Source organism: Bos javanicus, chromosome 16, assembly GCF_032452875.1.
Source record: "Bos javanicus breed banteng chromosome 16, ARS-OSU_banteng_1.0, whole genome shotgun sequence".
Lineage (NCBI taxonomy): Eukaryota > Metazoa > Chordata > Mammalia > Artiodactyla > Bovidae > Bos > Bos javanicus.
In genome coordinates, this window is record NC_083883.1 from 66,480,160 (window position 1) to 66,501,493 (window position 21,334).

Below are 21,334 nucleotides of genomic sequence, written 5' to 3' on the forward strand. Positions count from 1 at the left end.
ACCAATGATGAGAGTGAATTAAGAAAAACTGCACAATTCTGAAGCCACGATTCAGATCAGTTTCAGGAAAGGACCATTTAGATAACACTTTGAAATTTTTCAGACAGTATTGAATAGAGGCAATAATTTTAATATGTTCAAATTAATATTTATATTTCATTTACTTAAATATAGGCAATTATTTTTTATTTTATACATAAGCCTTTAGAAACAGAGAAATGTATAAATAAGATAAACAAATCTCATTAGTAACAGTCCAGTGTACTTTCATTTATTTATGCCTGTTTTATAGGGTTGTCTTATAAAGATCATATTTTTATATGATTTTACATCCTGTTTATTCATAAAACATTGTTATATGTTTTGTCCCCTGATCCAACTCAATTTAATAACTTACTACTCCAACACTGATGTAAAATAATTCTCAATATTGATGCTACTCTTTACTGATGATCATTTAGTCTGTTTTCAAGTTTTCCACCACTACAAATAATTTTATGTGATAAACATCTTTGGGAACAAACGATTTTCTACCTTTTATACTGTTTCCTCAAGCAGATTCCCAAAAGTGAAATTTTTAATTAAAAGAATTAAAACCACATTAGTGAGCATTTACCTCATAGTAAGCGTAGCATATGCCAGGCACTGTTCTAAGTGCTTGTGCGTGTGTGTGTGTGTCTGTGTGTGTGTGTCTGCACTCAGTTGTGTCCAACTCTTTGCGACCCCGTGTGTGTGTGTGTGTGTGTGTGTGTGTGTGTGTGTGTCTGCACTCAGTTGTGTCCATCTCTTTGCGACCCCATGGACTGTAGCCTACCAGGCTTCTCCGTCCATGGGATTCTCCAGGCAAGAATACTGGAGCGGGAAATACCATTTCCTTCTCCAGGGGATCTTCCTGAACCAGGGATCGAACCCGGGTCTCCCGCATTGGAGGCAGACACTTTAAACTCTGAGCCTATTCCTACTCCAGGGGATCTTCCCGAGATTAACTCATTTAATTGTAATAACTCTGTACTGCAAAAACACAACACTGTAAATCAACTATATAATAAAAATTTTGCTCCAATAAAAATTATTTAAAAAAACACAAAAAACAGAAATCAACACAACAAAATCATAATAACTCTATGAAGTAAGTACTATTATTCTCATTCTCACAGATACAGAGGCACACAAAGGTTACATATTTTGCCCAAGATCACATGACTTGAATTCCAAAAATATGGTTTCGGGGTCTATGCTCTTAGTTACCATGCTATACACAATTTCTGGCGGTAAGAAAAAAAAAGATTGATGATACTATTATTAAATATAGATTTCCACTTAATTACACTTTGATGTGAGATGGTTAAGGTATTCTGTTCCTCTGGTTCTCAAAGAAATTATTGTATTGTTTCATTTATAATGCTATAAGGTATGAAATAGGATATTAAGCTATCTGGAATAAGTGTGCTATTATTTGGCACCAAGGAAGAAAATTTGGCTACATTTGTTAAAATTCCAGCAATCTTGTGAGAAATTATGCTTTATAATGTCATAAAGACTATTTTAACAAATAAAAATCCTTTATTTCCCAACCATTTTTAGAATGTGAAGGTTTAATTTGAAAAGTCCCACTTACATACCTTTTCGTACCCAGTCTCCAGTATGAATATTTATAGTCACACCCACTAAATTACTACTTCTCTGTCTTTTCTCCCAGAGAAAATCAAGAGCTTTTCTTGCATATTCCTATAATAAAAAAAGAAAAGCATACGTGAAGAATTGTATATCTTTGCCAAACAAAAATTTAAAGGCCTATAGCATACTTTTAGGATTAAGTAAAATTCCAAAGATGATCACTTATACATTAAATTTCTTTACAAGTCAAAAATACTGGCTCTTTCAGCTAATTGAGTCTAGTTAGAAAGAATGACTCTAAAAATGCTATTTAGTGCCAATGATCTCACTTTGAGACCATCCTTGTTCATCTACTCTTGTAGTATAGGTCCACATTTACACACAGGAATTATTGAAATAAAAACAGTTGGCATATATTAAAATAATTTCTATCTTTTAATGCAAAGTGAAAATCTCCTTAGATACTCTCATTCACAAAACTGAAAAAGAATTTCCAAGTTAGTATGCCATCTCTGAAACAGAATAGGCATTTCAAATCCTACATTTTAAATAGCAGGCAACTTCGCTGGTGAAGAGTAAGTAAAGCAACTAGCATTCATTTAACAGTACCAAAATTATAACCTTATAATAACATTTTTCTCTTTTTTCATTTATTATTATCCCTTGGACACTAAATTATTTCTGATTAAATTCTTGGCTTTGGATGAAAAGATGTTAAAAAAACAAAGAACACGTACAAAAGAATTAAGTTAAAATTAATTTCAGAGCATGAATCTACTGAGCACTGCAGAAGTACTTCTATAAAAGAAATCATTAAACCAATTTGTCACTCTGCAGATTTAAGAACAGGGTATAAAATAGTTTTCATTCTTGACTCAATCTATTTATGCTGAATTTTTAAAACAAAGCAGATTGCAACTTTACTTAATCGTGTAATTTCAGAGCTGAAAAAATTTCATAAAGATTACATTTCCCTATTCCTATCTTATAGCTAAAGAAACAGGACCAGTGAAATCAACAATTTAACCAAAGTTTAAAACTAGACTACAGGACAGCTATTAATGATGTGAGAATTCAGAGCTCTTCATATATATCAGACCAAAGGTCAACAAACTTTTTCTGACAGGGGCCAGACAGTATTTTAGGCATTATGGGTTTGACAGTCATTGTCACAATTACTCAACTCAGTCACTGTAGCACAAATACAGCCATAGACAAAAATCAATAAATGAGCTGGCTCTGTTACAATAAAACTTTGTTTAGAAAAACAGGCAGTGGCTTGATTTGGCCTCAGACTGTAGTTTACCAGACGTGTATTAGTTTGAGTCTCTGTCAACTGCATGAGGTTGCTTCTTCCATAATAAATCACATTCAAGAAGCTGAAGAAAAAGCATTGTTTTAAAATATAAAATAACCCAGTGGAAAGAGGCTGGGCTTTGAATTCAGAAAGTCATGGATTCTAATTCTGGTTCCACTCCTTCACCCACTAGTCAAGCATCTTTGAGTCTCACTTTCCTCAAGTGTAAATGCATCTCAGAGTTTACAGGTCAAATTAAAGTAGAAAGGATGTAAAGAATGACATTTTTTTTAATGAAGGAAAAATATTAGCCAGCAAGTTAAAGAATAAAAATTAACCAAAATAAGATTAACCTGTTCTTAAGATACTTTGTACAGAAGAACTGTACAAAAAAGATCTTAACGACCAAGATAATCACGATGGTGTGATCACTCACCTAGAGCCAGACATCCTGGAATGTGAAGTCAAGTGGGCCTTAGAAAACATCACTATGAACAAAGCTAGTGGAGGTGATGGAATTCCAGTGGAGGTATTTCAAATCCTGAAAGATGATGCTGTGAAAGTGCTGCAATCAATATGCCAGCAAATTTGGAAAACTCAGCAGTGGCCACAGGACTGGAAAAGGTCAGTTTTCATTCCAATCCCAAAGAAGTGAAGTGAAGTCGCTTAGTCGTGTCCGACTCTTTGTGACCCCATGGACTGTAGCCTACCACGTTCCTCTGTCCATAGGATTTTCCAGGCAAGAGTACTGGAGTGGGTTGCCATTTCCTTCTCCAGAGGATCTTCCCAACCCAGGGATTGAACCTGGGTCTCCCGCATTGTAGGCAGACACTTTACCATCTGAGCCACCAGGGAAGTCCAAAGAAAGGCAATGCCAAAGAATGCTCAAACTACCGCACAATTGCACTCATCTCACACGCTAGTAAAGTAATGCTCAAAATTCTCCAAGCCAGGCTTCAGCAATACACGAACCGTGAACTTCCTGATGTTCAAGCTGGTTTTGGAAAAGGCAGAGGAACCAGAGATCAAATTGCCAACATCCACTGGATCATCGAAAAAGCAAGAGAATATCAGAAAAGTATCTATTTCTGCTTTATTGACTATGCCAAAGCCTTTGACTGTGTGGATCACAATCAACTGTGGAAAATTCTGAAAGAGATGGGAATACCAGACCACCTGACCTGCCTCTTGAGAAACCTATATGCAGGTCAGGAAGCAACAGTGAGAACTGGACATGGAACAACAGACTGGTTCCAAATAGGAAAAGGAGTACATCAAAACTGTATATTGTCACTCTGCTTATTTAACTTCTATGCAGAGTACATCATGAGAAATGCTGGACTGGAAGAAGCACAAGCTGGAATCAAGATTGCCAGGAGAAATATCAATAACCTCAGATATGCAGATGACACCACCCTTATGGCAGAAAGTGAAGAGGAACTAAAAAGCCTCTTGCTGAAAGTGAAAGAGGAGAGTGAAAAAGTTGACTTAAAGCTCAACATTCAGAAAACGAAGATTATGGCATCCGGTCCCATTGCTTCATGGGAAATAGATGGGGAAACAGGGGAAACAGTGTCAGACTTTATTTTTGGGGGCTCCAAAATCACTGCAGACGGTGACTGCAGCCATGAAGTTAAAAGACGCTTACTCCTTGGAAGGAAAGTTATGACCCACCTAGACAGCATATTGAAAAGCAGAGACGTTACTTTGCCAACAAAGGTCCGTCTAGTCAAGGCTATGGTTTTTCCTGTGGTCATGTATGGATGTGAGAGTTGGATTGTGAAGAAAGCTGAGCGCAGAAGAATTGATGCTTTTGAACTGTGGTGTTGGAGAAGACTCTTGAGAGTCCCTTGGACTGCAAGGAGATCCAACCAGTCCATTCTGAAGGAGATCAGCCCTGGGATTTCTTTGGAAGGAATGATGCTAAAGCTGAAACTCCAGTACTTTGGCCACCTCATGCGAAGAGCTGACTCATTAGAAAAGACTTTGATGCTGGGAGGGATTGGGGGCAGGAGGAGAAGAGGGTGACAGAGGATGAGATGGCTGGATGGCATCACTGACTCGATGGACGTGAGTCTGAGTGAACTCCGGGAGTTGATGACGGACAGGGAGGCCTGGTGTGTTGCGATTCATGGGGTCGCAAAGAGTTGGACACAACTGAGCAACTGAACTGAATGGAAGATACTTTGAACATACATCCACACAAAGACCATTAAACTTGTTTTATGTATGGTGGTTAGTCGCTAAGTCGTGTTCAACTCTTGCGACCCCTTGGACTGTAGCCTGTCAGGCTCCTCTGTCCATGGGATTTTTCCAGGCAAGAATACTGGAGTGGATTGCCATTTCCTTCTCAAGGTATCTTCCTGACCCAGGAATCAAATCCAGGTCTCCTGCATTGCAGGCAAATTTCTTTACCAACTGAGCTATGAGGGAAGCCCTGTTTTATGTATACTCAGACCTAATGTCTCTAAATACTAGAATTATACAGTTCCTATTTCTGCTTATTCTATGTGCATCATTTGCTGAATCTGAAATAATTCTAAGTCATATGTTTGAACATAGGCTGTTACTATTGCACTCCAATGACATGGTTAAATAATTAGCTAAAATAAAAAAGTGTGAGACATAGCTAGTTCACAACAAACTATTTGGAGGATATTAAGTCTTTGGATAATGAATGATATTTCCGCTGAAGTAAACAAACTTACAGATAAGACTCTCAATGAAGGAAAGTGCAAAAATTTCACTATGTTTTAGAAGATTAGTGAAGTTTTCAGAAATGCAGTAGACTACACAGAAGTCTAACAATAAAACAAAGCAACACAGTATTTCATACAAGACATCTGTAACATCAAATTTCATAAGTAATACAGCTAAGGCATTTTCTAAGAATAAAAGTAAAAAGTTACAATTTGTGAATAAAATGCAAAGTTGTACTTTCTTTTTTAATTGTGCTTTTCACAATTAAAAACTATGTACTGTAATTTAGACAAAATGTTCACTAAGATAACAGAAATCCTCCAATTGATTCTCTTAATACTTGATCAACAAAGAAAAGCTATAAAGTAGTTATTTATGCCAATACCCGGGAGACCAAACTATGAAAAGCAAACCTCAAATATCGTCGCTCCTGTGAATCGACTTAGAGCAGCAAACTCAAGGATCAAGGTGCCTGCACAGGCTGTACAGGTATCAGTCTCAGTACCTGTCCGAGCTTCTGGTTTTCTTATACCAAACTTCAAATTGATCTAAATAAAATCAGAAGATTATCATTAGTGATTATCAAGAGACAATGATTTCTGGATAAGAAACCATTTTTCAATTGAGACTCTAATCAGATCATGAGAATAACTAATAAAATAACTCTGAAATTTTATCTGCTGATCTTTGTGACTTTCCAATTACCATCTAGGGAAGTACACTGTAAGCACATACTATTCATGGGATAAGTAAGTTTTCACTTAACTTCTTCTTCAAGGGTATCAAAATTCAGTATCAATATAATAATTATACAAAGCAAACACTTGCTATAACAATCGTGTTCTCTGGACAGTTTCAACTAGTCAGTACCAAATTAGGAAACTATTCCAATCCTAAAACAAATTGAGGTTTAACTGAGAATCTGTGAAAAAGTATTAGTATTAGTCTTTCATAGAGAAAAAACTAAGCATAGTATATATTTAAAAGAAGATTAAAATTTTATTCACAGGTTTTAAAGTTTTGAAATATAGAGTATGTTACCTTGCTGACAGACTAACAAATAACACAAAGAAAAATGTTTCAACCAGCCAAATAACACCACAATATAAACTTGAACCAAGCTGACCAGAAATGAGCTCTAGGTTTTTAAATAACCATTAACTGCTCAAGAGCATTTCTGTCCAGCAAATACTTCTGTGTTAAAACCACTGTTGCAAATATTATCAATTATGTATTCATATCCAAGAGAGGTTGATTGTACTAATTTTCATGAGCAAAAGCAGTATTTACTAATTATATTTAAGAAGGATGGGAAGGTAGTTATTTTCTACCTGTAGTCCTCTTCTAAAAAAATAATTTTTAAAATTATATTGATACTTCTGAGGATAAGCAAGTAATATGACTGTTTTATGATAATGACCTTAGTAGCTTCTGTTTCAATTTCTTATCTGCTTCTCATGTTATAACAAAAGTGAAGAACAGCTAGATTCTTCTAAATTCAGCACCTCCACTTATAATAAAAACTAAAAATATTTACTAAAAGTAAATTCAATTAACTAAACATTTAGATGGTTTAAAATAATTTTGATTTCAATTTTAATATTCTAAGGAAACAAAAAAATTAACAAGAAAGTTTAAGCCACACTAATAAGCAAATAGATTTCAAATTTTAAACCATACAAGCAAAAGAAATTTCAAATTAGAACGTTTCCATTTTTTCCTCATTAAATTGGCTAAAAGTGAAACTGAAAGTCGTGTCCAGCTCTTTGCAACCCCGTGGACTATACAGTCCATGAAATTCTTCAGTCAAGAATACTGGAGTGGGTTGCCATGCCCTCCTCCAGGGGATTTTCCCAACCCAGGTTTCAAACCTAGGTCTCCTGCACTGCGGGCGGATTCTTTACTAGCTGAGCCACAAGGGAAGCCTAAGAATACTGGAGTGGGTAGCCTATCCCTTCTCCAGCAGATCTTCCTAACCCAGGAATTGAACAGGGATCTCCTGCATTGCAGGAGGATTCTTTACCAGCTGAGCTATCAGGGAAGCACAAATTGGCTGAAGAGAGATAACAGACAGTGTGGGCAGCAGTATAGGAAGTGTAAAGTAGAACCCTTCTGAAGAACAACTGGTCAATAAGCACACAAAGCCTTAAAAAGCATTCCCTATTTTATGGCTTTTTTGTTTTTTCTTCTAGTAATTTATCCTTAGGAAGAAATAAGTAAAAAAGATGTGTATAAGGATATTCACAGATGAGCTATTTAAAAATATCACAGACTAGATAGAAATTTAATACTAGTCTGTTTCTTAAACAAAAACAACAAAAAAGATGTTTTCGCGATCCACTAAATTAATGGGTAAACGAATGGGCTGCGACCTCCAGTTTGAAAAGCATATACTATCACGCTGGATCTCCAGAGATTTCCTGATGGAGGAAATGAGTCTTATTTATATCGGTAGAGAAGTTATTATAGCAAGCCTAAAGGTTTGGAAATGAAAAACAAAACCAAAATCTCCCTGCTGCCGCTGCTACTAAGTCATGTCAGTCATGTCTGACTCTGCGACCCCATAGATGGCAGCCCACCAGGCTCCTCTGTCCCTGGGATTCTCTAGGCAAGAACACTGGAGTGGGTTGCCATTTCCTTCTCCAGTGCATGAAAGTGAAAAGTGAAAGTGAAGTTGCTCAATCGTGGCCGACTCTTCGCGACCCCATGGACTGTAGCCCACCAGGCTCCTCCGTCCATGGGATTTTCCAGGCAAGAGTACTGGAGTGGGGTGCCATTGCCTTCTCCAAAGAACTCCCTCGGTGTTTTGAAAAACACAAACAGATTATTTTGTCTGAAACAGAGCATGCATTTCATTGGGGTACGGGTATGAAAGAACCTCAGAAAGAAAGTTGACTGCCAAACCAGAAAGAAACCTGGAAGTTAAAGGACATTCAGTGCAAAAGGCAGAGTCAGTAAATTTCTGAGGGCAATTTGATAAAAATCATGCCTTAGTAAGATTAATTTTTAAGTCTCTGAAGCAAAAACTAGAGAGAGAAGAGTAAAATATACATTTATAATAGTTTATGAATACAATTATATTAGTTTCAACAATAAAGCAACGGTAAGAAATAAAATAAACAGAGTTTGGTAATGGCTGAGATGTCTGGCCCAGGTAAGAAGGAAAGAATAATACTGTTATTAATAATAAAGAATGAAATATATCAGGAGAGAGTTCTTCCCATCTTCAATAGCTCCTTTCCCTCTGCCTTAAATATAAAATTTTCTTGGGTGGGCGGGCGGGGAGCGGGGGGATAACTCCTAGGACTTCCCTGGTGGTTCAGTGGTTAAGAATCGACCTTGCAATTGCAACGCAGGGAACAAAGGTTCACTCCGTGGTTGAGGCACCCATGCTGCGGGGCAACTAAGCTTGCAAGCTGGAACTACTGAGTCGGCCTGCCACTAGAAAGAAGCTACCCTGCCACACCGAAGAGCCCATGGACTGCAATGAAAGACCCAATGCAGCCAAATAAATAAATAATAATAAAAACTCCCTCAACTGACTGTGCTTGTGCTGCCAACTCTCCTTAACTACAAACATAGAGGAAATCTTAAAATGAATGTCCCTATTCTTTCACCTATGTCGAATCCTTCTTCCCCTTTATTCTGCCACGTTAGATCCTTCAAGGCTCTGTTTACCCCTAATTATCCTAATGTTTGCTGGAACGTCTCCTTCTGAAACTTTTTTTTAGTATTTTTAATACCATACGCTATGTTGCGGTTCTCCTCCTAAGTCTCCGCACAATCTCCTTTTCACTGCTGTGCTTCCTCATTCCCCTCTGTCCTGTATTCTCTCAATATCCTCTCCTCTGGAGAGTGAACACCTACTCTACTGCTTCCACCACATCGTCTGCACAATAATTCTGGGCCCAAATTCTAGTCTGGCATTTGTTTCTTCCTTCTGCAGCATAACCTTATGCAATGACACAAAAAGTTTTAACAAATCTAAATTCTCACACCATTCAAATGCAAATTAACCAAAATGTTCATATAAATTTGTTATAGAGCTTGAAGCAATTATTTTTCCGGCCTCAAGCAGGTAAGGAACAATGGCTGGATCACAAAAATGGATTCTTTCAAAACAGCAAAGAAGTATACAAAGGCTGCCATATTTTTCAGAATTACTTACTCTTGGATAAGGAAGGCCACTGGTAGTATTGAAAGCTGGTAAAAGTTTGTAGCCCAATTGCTTTGCCATTTGGAGAAGCTCATCATTGTACCACTGCATGTACTCGCCTTTTTCTTTCAGCATGATTGCCAGTGAGTGTCCACCCAAAAGACCCCTACAACCAGAGAGATGAAACATTAGTCACATTGTACACATACTTACATATCATCACCTAAACAGATGTGGGTATCTTGCTACCAACAATTTAGAGTATATAAGGAACAATCACAGAAGAACATAATTTCTTACCTAACTCTGGCTACTCAGTTTGTGGCAAACCATTATAAAAACCATTATTAAATCATGGCCGGTATGAAAAAAAAAAAAAGAATCAAATGTTGTAACTGTTGTAAAAGGTTTGGCCCTTGGAGAAGGGAATGGCAACCCACTCCAGTATTCTTGTCTGGAAAATCCCATGGAGAGAGAAGCCTGGTGGGCTACAGTCCACAGGGTTGAAAAAGAGTCAGACACGTCTGAGCGACTAAACAACGATGAAAGGGTTTGGCATTCTTAAATACCGTACATTTTCTTAAAAAACAACCTAGAATCATTTATCTTAATAAGTTTAACACATTTGATTTTAACAAATTTTAATTACAGCACCCTGAAATCTCTTGACTTTTAGTGTAACATTAACAAAAATTCCCCACTTTATTAAATGTAATAGATTAATAAACTCTGTGAAAAGCTAAAAAACTATTTTTTAAATTTAACTGATGAATAGACTCACTTTGCCTGTGTGACAAAAGGAAATGAGTTACAGTAACACAAAAATAACCATTAAATATAAAAATGTAATAATGTTGAAACGTGAATTAATAAATCCTGCACTTCCTGTGTTCCAAGAATATTTCAAACTGTTAGTTCAAAGGTAATCCTATAAATTCAGTTTGGCTTGAAGAAGTGTTAAGGTTAGTAAAATAGATAAACTGACAAAAAAACTGTGATGTAGCTTATATGCAAATACTTGACCTGCTGTCAGTCCTTTTTTAACAACATACAAGGATTACCTTTGATTTGAGTCTGCAACTATTTCCAAAGCTTGTTGCTGACTGTGCCACACATATAGCAGGGTCATTCCGCAGTCTCTGTGTTTTACAGTATCACACCTTTTATTTTTTAAATGTAAGAAATTTCTTGCTTTACTACCACCAAGAAATAAAGAGTATACCCTTATTCTTCTGTTATTAAAATCAGAGTTTAGTATCTCACATACTTACCCAAGAACTCTGATGTTTGTTTCAAAGACTGATACAACTACATCATTATCTAAGTTAACATCTCTTAAAACTTTTCTCACTGCATCTTCAAATTCTTTAGTTTTATTTAATACCTAGGAGAAGAAAATTATTTAAAGTAAAGTTATTTTCAACCAAGACATAGAGAAATATCCTCAGAATGAGCTACTAATAGCAAGTTAATACCTTAAGATTATAAAAAATAACAGAAAAAATGTTTCCCTTAAGCATATTATAAAAATGTGATACTATCTAAAACTGAAAAAGATTAAATACCTATTTATATTGCAAGGAATCTTTATATACTTCTTTTTTTTAGACACACTGAAAAATCATTAGGACTTGAAAACAATCATCATCAGAACTGTTAGCTGGTGTGTATAACCCATGACCTAGAGCTGCAAGAGGTGGACTCTACTGGGACTTGCTTCCCAAGTCAAACAAAACAAAACCCACCCTATTCGTCAAATATCATTTTAAAACTCGCTTAGTCTCGGAAGAAAGCACATCCTCCAGGGAATGATCAATTGATCCTAAACCATACAACGCTTGCCATCTTCACCCCTTGGACATCAAGGCCCCTAACTGAGGAGGCAGTGCAATGTTGGGCTAAAGAACAAGCTCGGATTTGAATTCTGGTTCCTTAGTCTCATCTCTGAGGCTGTTCTTTCATCTATAAAAAGAGGAAATACCTATCCTCAGAGGTTTATTTTCCTAAATGAGGTAATGCATGTAAAGCACTTTTAGTAGAGCACCTGATTTAGTAAGTGCTTGATACCATTACTATCTATTATTACCATTATTACCATGAGGGTCTATAATCCTGACGAAGCTAAGAACTCTGGATGCTTGCACTGAGCTCCAGAGGAGGGTCACTGTCATTACACAGGTTGTGTCGATTTTTCAGTCTAAATTAAGGTTGCACAAGTAGATGTTATTTAGATCTCAGGTCCATTAAAAGTAGTTTTCCTTTACTTGACTGTTTAATCTTCTTGTTTGATAATATTTTATAGTGTTTTCTCATCTGATCTGATACTTCACTAAAAATCCTAATCTAGGGACTTCCCTGGTGGTCCAGAGGTTAAGAATCTGCCTGTGAATGTAGGGTTGATCCCTGGTCTGGGAAGATTCCACATGCCAAGGAGCAACTAAATTGATGCACCCCAACTCCTAAGCCAGTGCTCTAGTGTCCGGGAGCCACAACTAAGGAGCTGTTTTCCCCCTAACTACTGAAGCCCAAGCACTTAGTCTGCACTCTGCAATAAGAGAAGGCATGGCAATGAGAAGTCTGTGCCCCGCAACAAACAGCAGCCCCGACTCGCCACAATTAAAGCAAAGAAAGTTCGTGCACAGCAATGAAGACCTAGCACAGCCAAAAGGAAATAAAAATTTTTTTAATTCGAATTTAGGCATAAAACATAAGAGTGACTAAAGTTTAAGTAAAATTTAGAGTAAGCCTTGAGTGTAATATAATATAAAACCTGATTTTAAATTGAGTGCTTTTCTTTCTCAGTCTCAAAGTCCATGTAAATTCTGAAGACACAAATGTGAATGTACAAAGACCTGTATCACTTCTGGGAGATACAACTGTTCTACTCACTCCTCACACACACGCACATCTTTTTAATATAATTCTGTTCATCTTATTCTTTCAAAGACTATCTCCTGAGAATTTCTCCCAAGAATAGTACCTACACTACCTGTTTCAAAGAAGAATAAAAATGAGAGTTTTGTCCATAATTAGCTAAAAATTCATTCTAACAGCTCCATTAGTTGATGGGTTTCTTAAGCTCCTAACTGATGACAAAGAACAAATTCAGGTCTCTTCCCTTCCCCTCTTCAATCTGTTCAGTATCTTTCTCTCTGTAGATTTCATGGTAACGTTGACTTTAGTGGTAAATTTAAAGTTTTAGGTTTGATTTCATTACAATCAATAGAAACGAGATGTCTAGAATTATGAACAAGAGTTTAAATCGAAAGATCAAACTCTGACAACAGAAGTTCTACTTAACATATTGTGGTGTGACCAAAATAAAAACAATAAGGTTGCATCCTGTCCCAAGTGATATGTCCTCTACTATTTTCAAATAAAGAAACCACAAATCAAAAAATGATCACAGAGTAAATTAGACATATTAAATACTTGTATTGATAAAATGTACAACATTCCTTCTAAATGTAGGAAAAACTTTCAAACTTCTTTTAATCCTTCTGCTTAAGTAGATCTTAATAGGTATCTTAGATATCCAATCTAGGCCCTTCTGAAGTGAAAACAGGGGTCCAGAGAAGCTAGATAATTTGGCCAACGTCACATATTAATATTATATGATCACTTCCTGGTACTCCCTGCCACAGGGAGCAAGAACTCAGGTTACAGCAAACAGTGCTCTAAGTGTGGTCTGCTGACCAGCAGCAACAGCACCACCAAGTGGCAGTTTGTTAGAAAAACATTTCCTTGGGCCTGCCTTCAGTCTGCTCCATCACAACCTGCATTTTATTTTAGCAGATCCCCAGGTGATTTGTAGCAAACAAGTCTAAAAAGCACTGCATCATTACACGTGGTTCTAAAACTTTAGCATATATTAGAATCATCTAGAAGCTTGTTTAAAAAAAAAAAACAACATTCCTGGGCATTACTCCCAGACTTTCTGATTCAACAGGCCCGGGATGAGGCTCTACAATCTGTATCTCTAACAAGTTGCCAGGTGATGCTGATGCTGGTAGTGCTGGAATCATATTTTGAGAACCACTGCCAAAGTGGTTTAATTTCAAAGAGGAACAGAACCTATTTATAATAATGGCTGCTCAACTAGAGACCAGTAGACTTCTAAATATAGGGAAGTTATGCAGCCTAGAAACACATTTTCTCCTTCATTTCTGATAAAAAATTTTAAAACACATAGAATATCTGAGGTTCAGGTTCATAAAAATCAGTAAGAGCTTAGAGATGATGAAGAGCTTCCAGTATATAAGGATAAAGCCAAGATGACAGAATGAGAAACAAATGTACATCCACCTATGGTCTTTCCTAATACACAGCTACTGCCCCTCACTCACTCCCCTGTATCAAGACAGACACGAGGTGTATCACCCAGCTACACTTATAAATAAATAACACCACTTAGCTTCTCCCAGGGTGGCAATTTGTGTCTCCTGGGATACCTATTTATCTTTTTCTCTTCTCCTAACATAGCAGAACACATAGGACTACTAAACCAAAAATAAGGTACACAAGAGTCTCTCTTATAGTCATTATAATATGGTTCACACGTTCCTTTTATTTCTGAAAAATGAAATCACCACTTTCCAAACTCTGATACAGCTAAAAAAGGTCTCAATAATCATGGGCTTCTCAACAAAAAATGTCTCAACTATGGTTAAATTTTATAAACAAAGAGAAGCTTTAGAGAAATACATAATAATGCCAGGTCCCACTTCAGGAAAATTAAATCAGAACAACTTGGGAGAGAAGGATTATTTTTTAAACTTCCTAAGTAATATTCCTAAGATGCTGATATAGTTGAGAGTCTCTGATTAAAAAAGAAAAGAGAAAAGAATCACCCAGTGAAATAAAAATATAGAAACAGTACTGGGAAGAAAAGCCAGGCTCTGAAAATTTTCTGCCACCACAAAGATTTTTTGTTGTGTTTTTAAAAATATTAATCAATACTTTAGATATTAATTCAACTTTGAGAATTATGACTTAAGTAAAATTCTGAAACAAGCCTATTTTTATACCATAAATGATCTGAGAGTAAAAAACTAGAAAGATACTACATTCAGAAATCATGACAGCTGGAACTGAGCCATTCCCCTCTGCCATCAAAAACCACCCCCAACGAGAATTAATTTAAATAACTTTGCCTCCCATCAGGTCTAAAAGGAGTGCTAAGTAGTGATCACTTGGTATTTAAAATCATTTTTGAGAAAGAAGTAAAATTTTAATGGACCTAACATATAAAAATTTTAATTTAACAATTTCAGTATCATTGCAGCATGTCTTTCTGGAACAAGAATATCAAGAGCATTTTTTAGAATTACTTTCTTCCAATAGCTTCAATCTACTTGTCCAAAAGGAAACAACTTTTCTGATTAAGGGGCCACCATGTAAGCTAACATACCTATAAATTTTGAGTATCTCCATGATTCTATATAATTTCACCTGACATTCACATGACATTATCAACTTAATAATATGAAAGATTTATTTTGAAGCAAAGATCAAATTATCTTAAATTCTGAAAACTTTTATTTCAGACTTACTGTACTACAATTATATTCATAGTACTTGAGCACACATATTATGAAATTCATAAAATAATTTAAGAAGAATCAAACCTACCACAAGAGTATCCAAAGAATCAATCAGTGTCAGGGAAAATCTATGACACAAGTATAGTGAGATACAAAACATTAGAATTCTGAATATTTGTATTCATGAACATATAAGACATTATCTGAATCCTACTGAGACTGGAAGTTTCCATTATTCCATTAACTAGTACTTTCATGCATCTACAGTACCATGTAACCTATAAAACACTAAAAGAACCTGAAAAGCCTTAACATCACATTTAGATTAGGCATAACGACAAATCTTTCAAAGTGAACAGAAATATTCATTAGCTCTTTTAAAAGCAAATAAAAAATATTAATGCATCAACACCTTGTAAGTGTCAACAACTATATACATTCTAAAAGTCACATTCATCTTAACAAGCAACTCAACTTTTCACTGATCTAAGAGGTAAACCGATTAATATTGTACAAAAGATAACAGAAAGGAATAAAGGAATTTAACGGGATACTTAAAACAGTCTTGAAATTTAACCAATTCCCATATTCACAATTACACACTGCCTCTAAGATGCCTTAAGACTTGAGAACTTTGAGCTGCCATGTTATGCCCTTTGTTAATACTCACTTTCCCAAGGCATCATCAACATCACCCCGACTTGGCTCCTGGCCTCTAACGCGACCTCTGCAGGTCAAAGGCATGAGTTCATCCGCTGGGTAAGCATGTTCCTGCAAGGAAAGTCTTAATGAGTCACTAAGGAAAGTAAGAGGAAAGTGCACATCTTTTAGAGAACATAACTTTTCAGTTTTTTTTTAACAAACATTAATCAAAAGTTTTACTATTCTTACAGTCCATGAAACCTTAAAAGAAAACTTTTTAGCCATAAATATGTACTTGTAAATACAAGAAAATATTTCCTTAAAACTCTAACAACAATCCGTTTCCCCTCCACCCAATCTCACATCCCAGAGAGATAACTGCTGTTACAACTGGCATTTATCATTCCAGACCTATCCACATACATAGAAATACATGTACATACATCACTTAAAAATTCCATTTACAAAGGTACTCATGCCATATGCACACACTGTCCTAAAATGTGTTCACTTAAATCACTCTGGGGTTTTTCATGCTGCAATTCTACAGATGTATTTTATTCTTTTTAATAATTGCATAGTGATAGTTTAATATTAACTAATATTATTGAGTACTTACGTTCTAAGCACTGTTCTATATATTTTAGTTTTTTAACTTATCACATAACCCTCTGAAACAAATTCCATCATTTCTGTTTTGTAGATGAGAAAACTGAGGGCCGGAGAAATTAACTAAGCCTACGTCATGCAACCAGTAAATGATGGATCCAGAATGCAAACGTGGCAATCTGATTCCAGAGCCCACACACTTGACAGGACCTGCTCCTCATGGTATTCCCCAAAGTATGGGTACTGATGAACATGTAGGCTGAACGCAATTTTTTACTGTATAAACAATGCTTCAGTAAACAGCTATATGTCCATATCTCTTGTACATATGCTTGTACTCTATGGATTAAATCTCTAAAACCAGACCCAGTGGGCCAAAGGTACAGATATTTCATTTTTTCTGTGCTGTACTTATTCAACTTATCAGTCATATCCAACTCTTTTCAACCTCATGGACTGTAGCCCGCCAGGCTCCTCTGTCCATGGGGATTCTCCAGGCAAGAATATTGGAGTGGGTTGCCATGCCCTCCTCCACGGGATCTTCCCAACCTAGGGACTGACCCCAGGTCTGCCACATTGCAGGCAGACTCTTTACCGTCTGAGCCACCAGGGAAGCCCAAGAACACTAGAGCCTATCCCTCTTCCAGGAGATCTTCCTGACCCAGGAAATCATACCGGAGTCTCCTGCATTGCAGGCAGATTCCTTATCAGCTGAGGTACCAAGGAAGCCCCTTCATTTTTGCTGCTGCTGCTAAGTCACTTCAGTCGTGTCCGACTAGCTACTATCAAACTGAAGACAAAGATACAACACTTAACAACACTCTTAACAACACTCTCAGGCAATGATCAACAGTTTACATTTTGCCAATCTCCTGGATAAAAAATGATATCTCAAGTTTCATTACAAATGAGGATAAATATCTTTTTGCATTAGCCATTGCTATTTCTTTTCAGAAATGTCTATTTATACCTTTGTTTATTTTCTATTGGTTGTCTGACTCCTTATACATTGTTATGTAAACATTTTTTCTATCTTTCCTTTGGCTTTTAACTTTGTTTACGGTACTTTTTACTTTAATCTTTAAATATGTAATTAAATCTATTAGTTTCTTCATGGTTTCTAAATTTGGGGCACAGTTAATAAGGCCATCTTGGGTCTCTGAAAACAGCACACTTATGATTTTATTTTTTATACGTCTAGATAATTACTCCATCTGGAATCTAATTTTGCTTATAATGTGAAGTGGGAATGTACTTGTATTTCCTCCCCCAAATAGCCAATTTCCTAAATACCACTTTTTAAACAATTCATCCTTTCCCTAACTGCTTGAAATACAGCTTATAAAGTATCTACATGAACACACATTTTCATAGCCTCTACTTTGTTCTACAGACCTAGTTCCTACTCCTATTGCCTACAGACCTATTTGTTTTACAAACCTACTTCCTGCTTCGAAACCATTGTCTTAATCAGTCTTTGCAACACGCCTTGCTACTTGGTTAAGCAATTCACTCCCCCCAGTTATTTTGTTCTAAATTTTCTTAATGAGTTTTTCAAGTTTACTCTTCTGGATAATTTTAAAATTTCCTTAAAATTCCATTGAAATTTTAATTGAAAGAGTCTAAATTATGGAGAATTGATATTTTTTACCAACTGAATCTTCCTATCTAGGACTACTGTATCAATATACTAGTTCAAATCTTCTTTTATGAATTCAGTTTCCACCACAGGTCACATACATTTCTTAATCTTTATTAATAGGTACTTTTTATTGAAACAGGTTGATGTACAAAATTATGTTAGTTTCGGGTATATAATACAATGACTCAACTAATAGGCATTTTATAGCTTGGCCTATTATTGAGTAGATTTTTTGGATGAGCAACCATGACAGCGTATGTCTAGTCTAAATTATAATGAAGCACACACAAGAATCCTCCCTCTTGTCTACTACACAGTGAATTGTTGTATAATTTTTTTCAATACATAGCTAACCTAGATAGCATATTAAAAAGCAGAGACAGGACTTTGCCAACAAAGGTCCATCTAGTCAAGGCTATGGTTTTTCCAGTGGTCATGTATGGATGTGAGAGTTGGACTGTGAAGAAGGCTGAGCGCCGAAGAATTGATGCTTTTGAACTGTGGTGTTGGAGAAGACTCTTGAGAGTCCCTTGGACTGCAAGGAGATCCAACCAGTCCATCCTAAAGGAGATCAGTCCTGGTGTTTATTGGAAGGACTGATGCTAAAGCTGAAATTCCAGTACTTTGGCCACCTCATGAGAAGAGTTAACTCGCTGGAAAAAACCCTAATGCTGGGAGGGATTGGGGGCAAGAGGAGAAGGGGACAACAGAGGATGAGATGGCTGGATGGCATCACCAACTCAATGGACGTGAGTTTGAGTGAACTCCAGGAGTTGGTGATGGACAGGGAGGCCTGGTGTGCTGTAGTCCATGCGGTCGCAATGCGGTCGCAAAGAGTCAGACACGACTGAGCAACTGAACTGAACTGAAGCTTGAAAATAAGAAACTTTCCAATACCAAAACTGAATAGTGGAGTGAGAAGATGAAGCTGCACTGACCACAACATGGGCATTAGGAATAAAGACAGGCTTTAAAGGAAAATATGTTAACACCCAAAGTGTCGGAGAGTTGATGTTGTTGGCCCTCCATGCATGGCTATAGCCAATGAAGTAGGTTCTTTAAGTTGAACAGTTGCTTCAATGAAATTGGACTGAAATCTCCAATTACTTGGCTGCACATCTTAGAAAAGGAGAGAAACAAGAAAAGCTTGCTAAACTTTATAATCTCTTTAACCAGGGGACTGTCCCTAAAAGAGTCCCCCAAAATTAATAAAATGTGACTATAAGAAACATTTAGAAGTGAGAATCACTGTATTACATATTTCAATTTTAGATAATACTTACCTGACAATAATAATAATAATAATACCTGACAAGGATAACAGGATTAATATACTCACCCTTTTCCCTAACTTGGGATTTTTATCGATTATATTATTATAAACAGTTTTCACTTTACATGTTTTCACTATACACACACAAATTGAGATTCACAATTTAAACTTTCAGCAACACGGTTCAAATTCCAGGTACCATTGTATTTTTAAATAATTGCACAGAATGCAAACTGAAGTGCCAGTTCTTCAATCCACAAATTGCTACATAAATACCAGATGCTTCTTGTGATCAGCGATCAATCACATAACTTCTTTCGAAGTGGAACTAGTGATTGATCACGGTGTATTTTTTAGTTCAGACAGCAAGCATGAAGTTATATGTCTCCTTGTCACCTAGTGATAATCCTACATGACAGTTTAACAGTTTATAAAAATAGATAATCAAAAGAGGAAATTAATCAATGAGGACGAAAGCTCACAAAGAAATGAAAAGTGGAAACACTGAAAGTGAAATTCACATTGAACATAAAAGATATTACAGAAGAAACAGCTGACCATGGAACGTTGATACTGCTGTCACTGAAGCAGTATCTAGACATGCAGCCAGAGGAATTCAGTAAAGGCCAAATTATCCACACAGACGAAAAAAGTGGTTGTGACATAATAATGCCTGCAGAAATTTCATGACACAGAAGGAAAAGGATAAAATTTTTGAAGTGGGCCCAAATTTTGAAATTTCTGTATCTACCACACCAGGTATAGCAGAGATTTATGTTGTATCTTAAGTCATACAACAAGGCGGCGGCAAGCAAGGCGAGTCCTGTTCTAACTTCTCTTAGTGAGGTTTTTACAAAGAAATAATACTTCAATTCCAAAGTCTCTAATATTTTGAATAACGGTACACTAAATATTTAGTTTTAGCTATTTCAAAAATTTCTCTGTACATTTATAATTATCAGAAAGAAAATTTTAAATGCTTTGACAAAGATTTTTTTTAAAGGTTTATAACATTTATAGTCTGGTCTGGAATCATAATTTCCCCAGTTACCAGCGTTAGAATTCTACTTAACTGGAATCAATGCACACCACTTTTTTTGGCGCCTCCATTCCTGAAGTTTTTATCTCTTGGGTGCCTGAACTTTGTCCTTAGGTAAGTTATTTTTGTTTACTTTAAAATAGAGTCATCAGTACTGTTATTTCTGGGTTAAGCTGGCTCTTGCCTTACACTTGAAGAACAATCCAAATGATTATAAAATGCCTGAAACATATTTTCTCTCCTTCAGAAGTTTGCAAATACGATTCCACTTTTCTTGCATTCATGAAATATCACCGTGGCAAAGTTTCTAAGACTACTCTGATCCTTTATACCTTGAATATGACTTGTTCCTCCTGTACCTGTATGCCATATGATTCTGAATTCTAAAAATTCAACCAAAGTATTCCTGACCCCCAATGTCCAGCTCTATCCTCCTGCCTCTCACTTAATTATCTAGATTCCAAACTCATTACCATGTTTGCAGCAAAAAAAAAAAAAAAAAAGAGGTCAGGAACACTACACAGATGGTCACACAAAAGGAAAGACCAAAACAAAAAAATTAGACTAAATACAAAAAGACTTGCAGCCTGCAATCCTTCAGGTTATTTTAAAAACTTCGGTGTTCTACAATGATTTATTTCCTGAGGAAAGGATTCCAGGTAACAAATGCTTTTATATAATTAGAATCCATATGCAGCTACCAAATTCTGAATTCAATATTTTATAATTTTAATATTATATATATATATTTTAGTAAAATTCCTAATTACTTTTGCATGTGGCTTTGAGATGTCAAGTTCCTAATTACTTTTTAAT

The 21,334-nt window shown here is 36.2% G+C and overlaps 1 protein-coding gene across 1 annotated transcript in view; it reads right to left on the reverse strand.

The window, feature by feature from the left end:
• Positions 1 to 21,334, reverse strand: part of EDEM3 (ER degradation enhancing alpha-mannosidase like protein 3) — a 78,078-nt gene that overhangs the window by 38,639 nt on the left and 18,105 nt on the right. Inside the window, exons 3-8 of the mRNA XM_061383468.1 lie at positions 15,984 to 16,084; positions 15,402 to 15,441; positions 11,042 to 11,154; positions 9,783 to 9,936; positions 6,028 to 6,162; positions 1,623 to 1,728 (exon numbers count right to left, since the gene is read on the reverse strand). Of these exons, the coding sequence (XP_061239452.1) occupies positions 1,623 to 1,728; positions 6,028 to 6,162; positions 9,783 to 9,936; positions 11,042 to 11,154; positions 15,402 to 15,441; positions 15,984 to 16,084 (649 nt within the window). The remainder of the gene's footprint in view (positions 1 to 1,622; positions 1,729 to 6,027; positions 6,163 to 9,782; positions 9,937 to 11,041; positions 11,155 to 15,401; positions 15,442 to 15,983; positions 16,085 to 21,334) is intronic.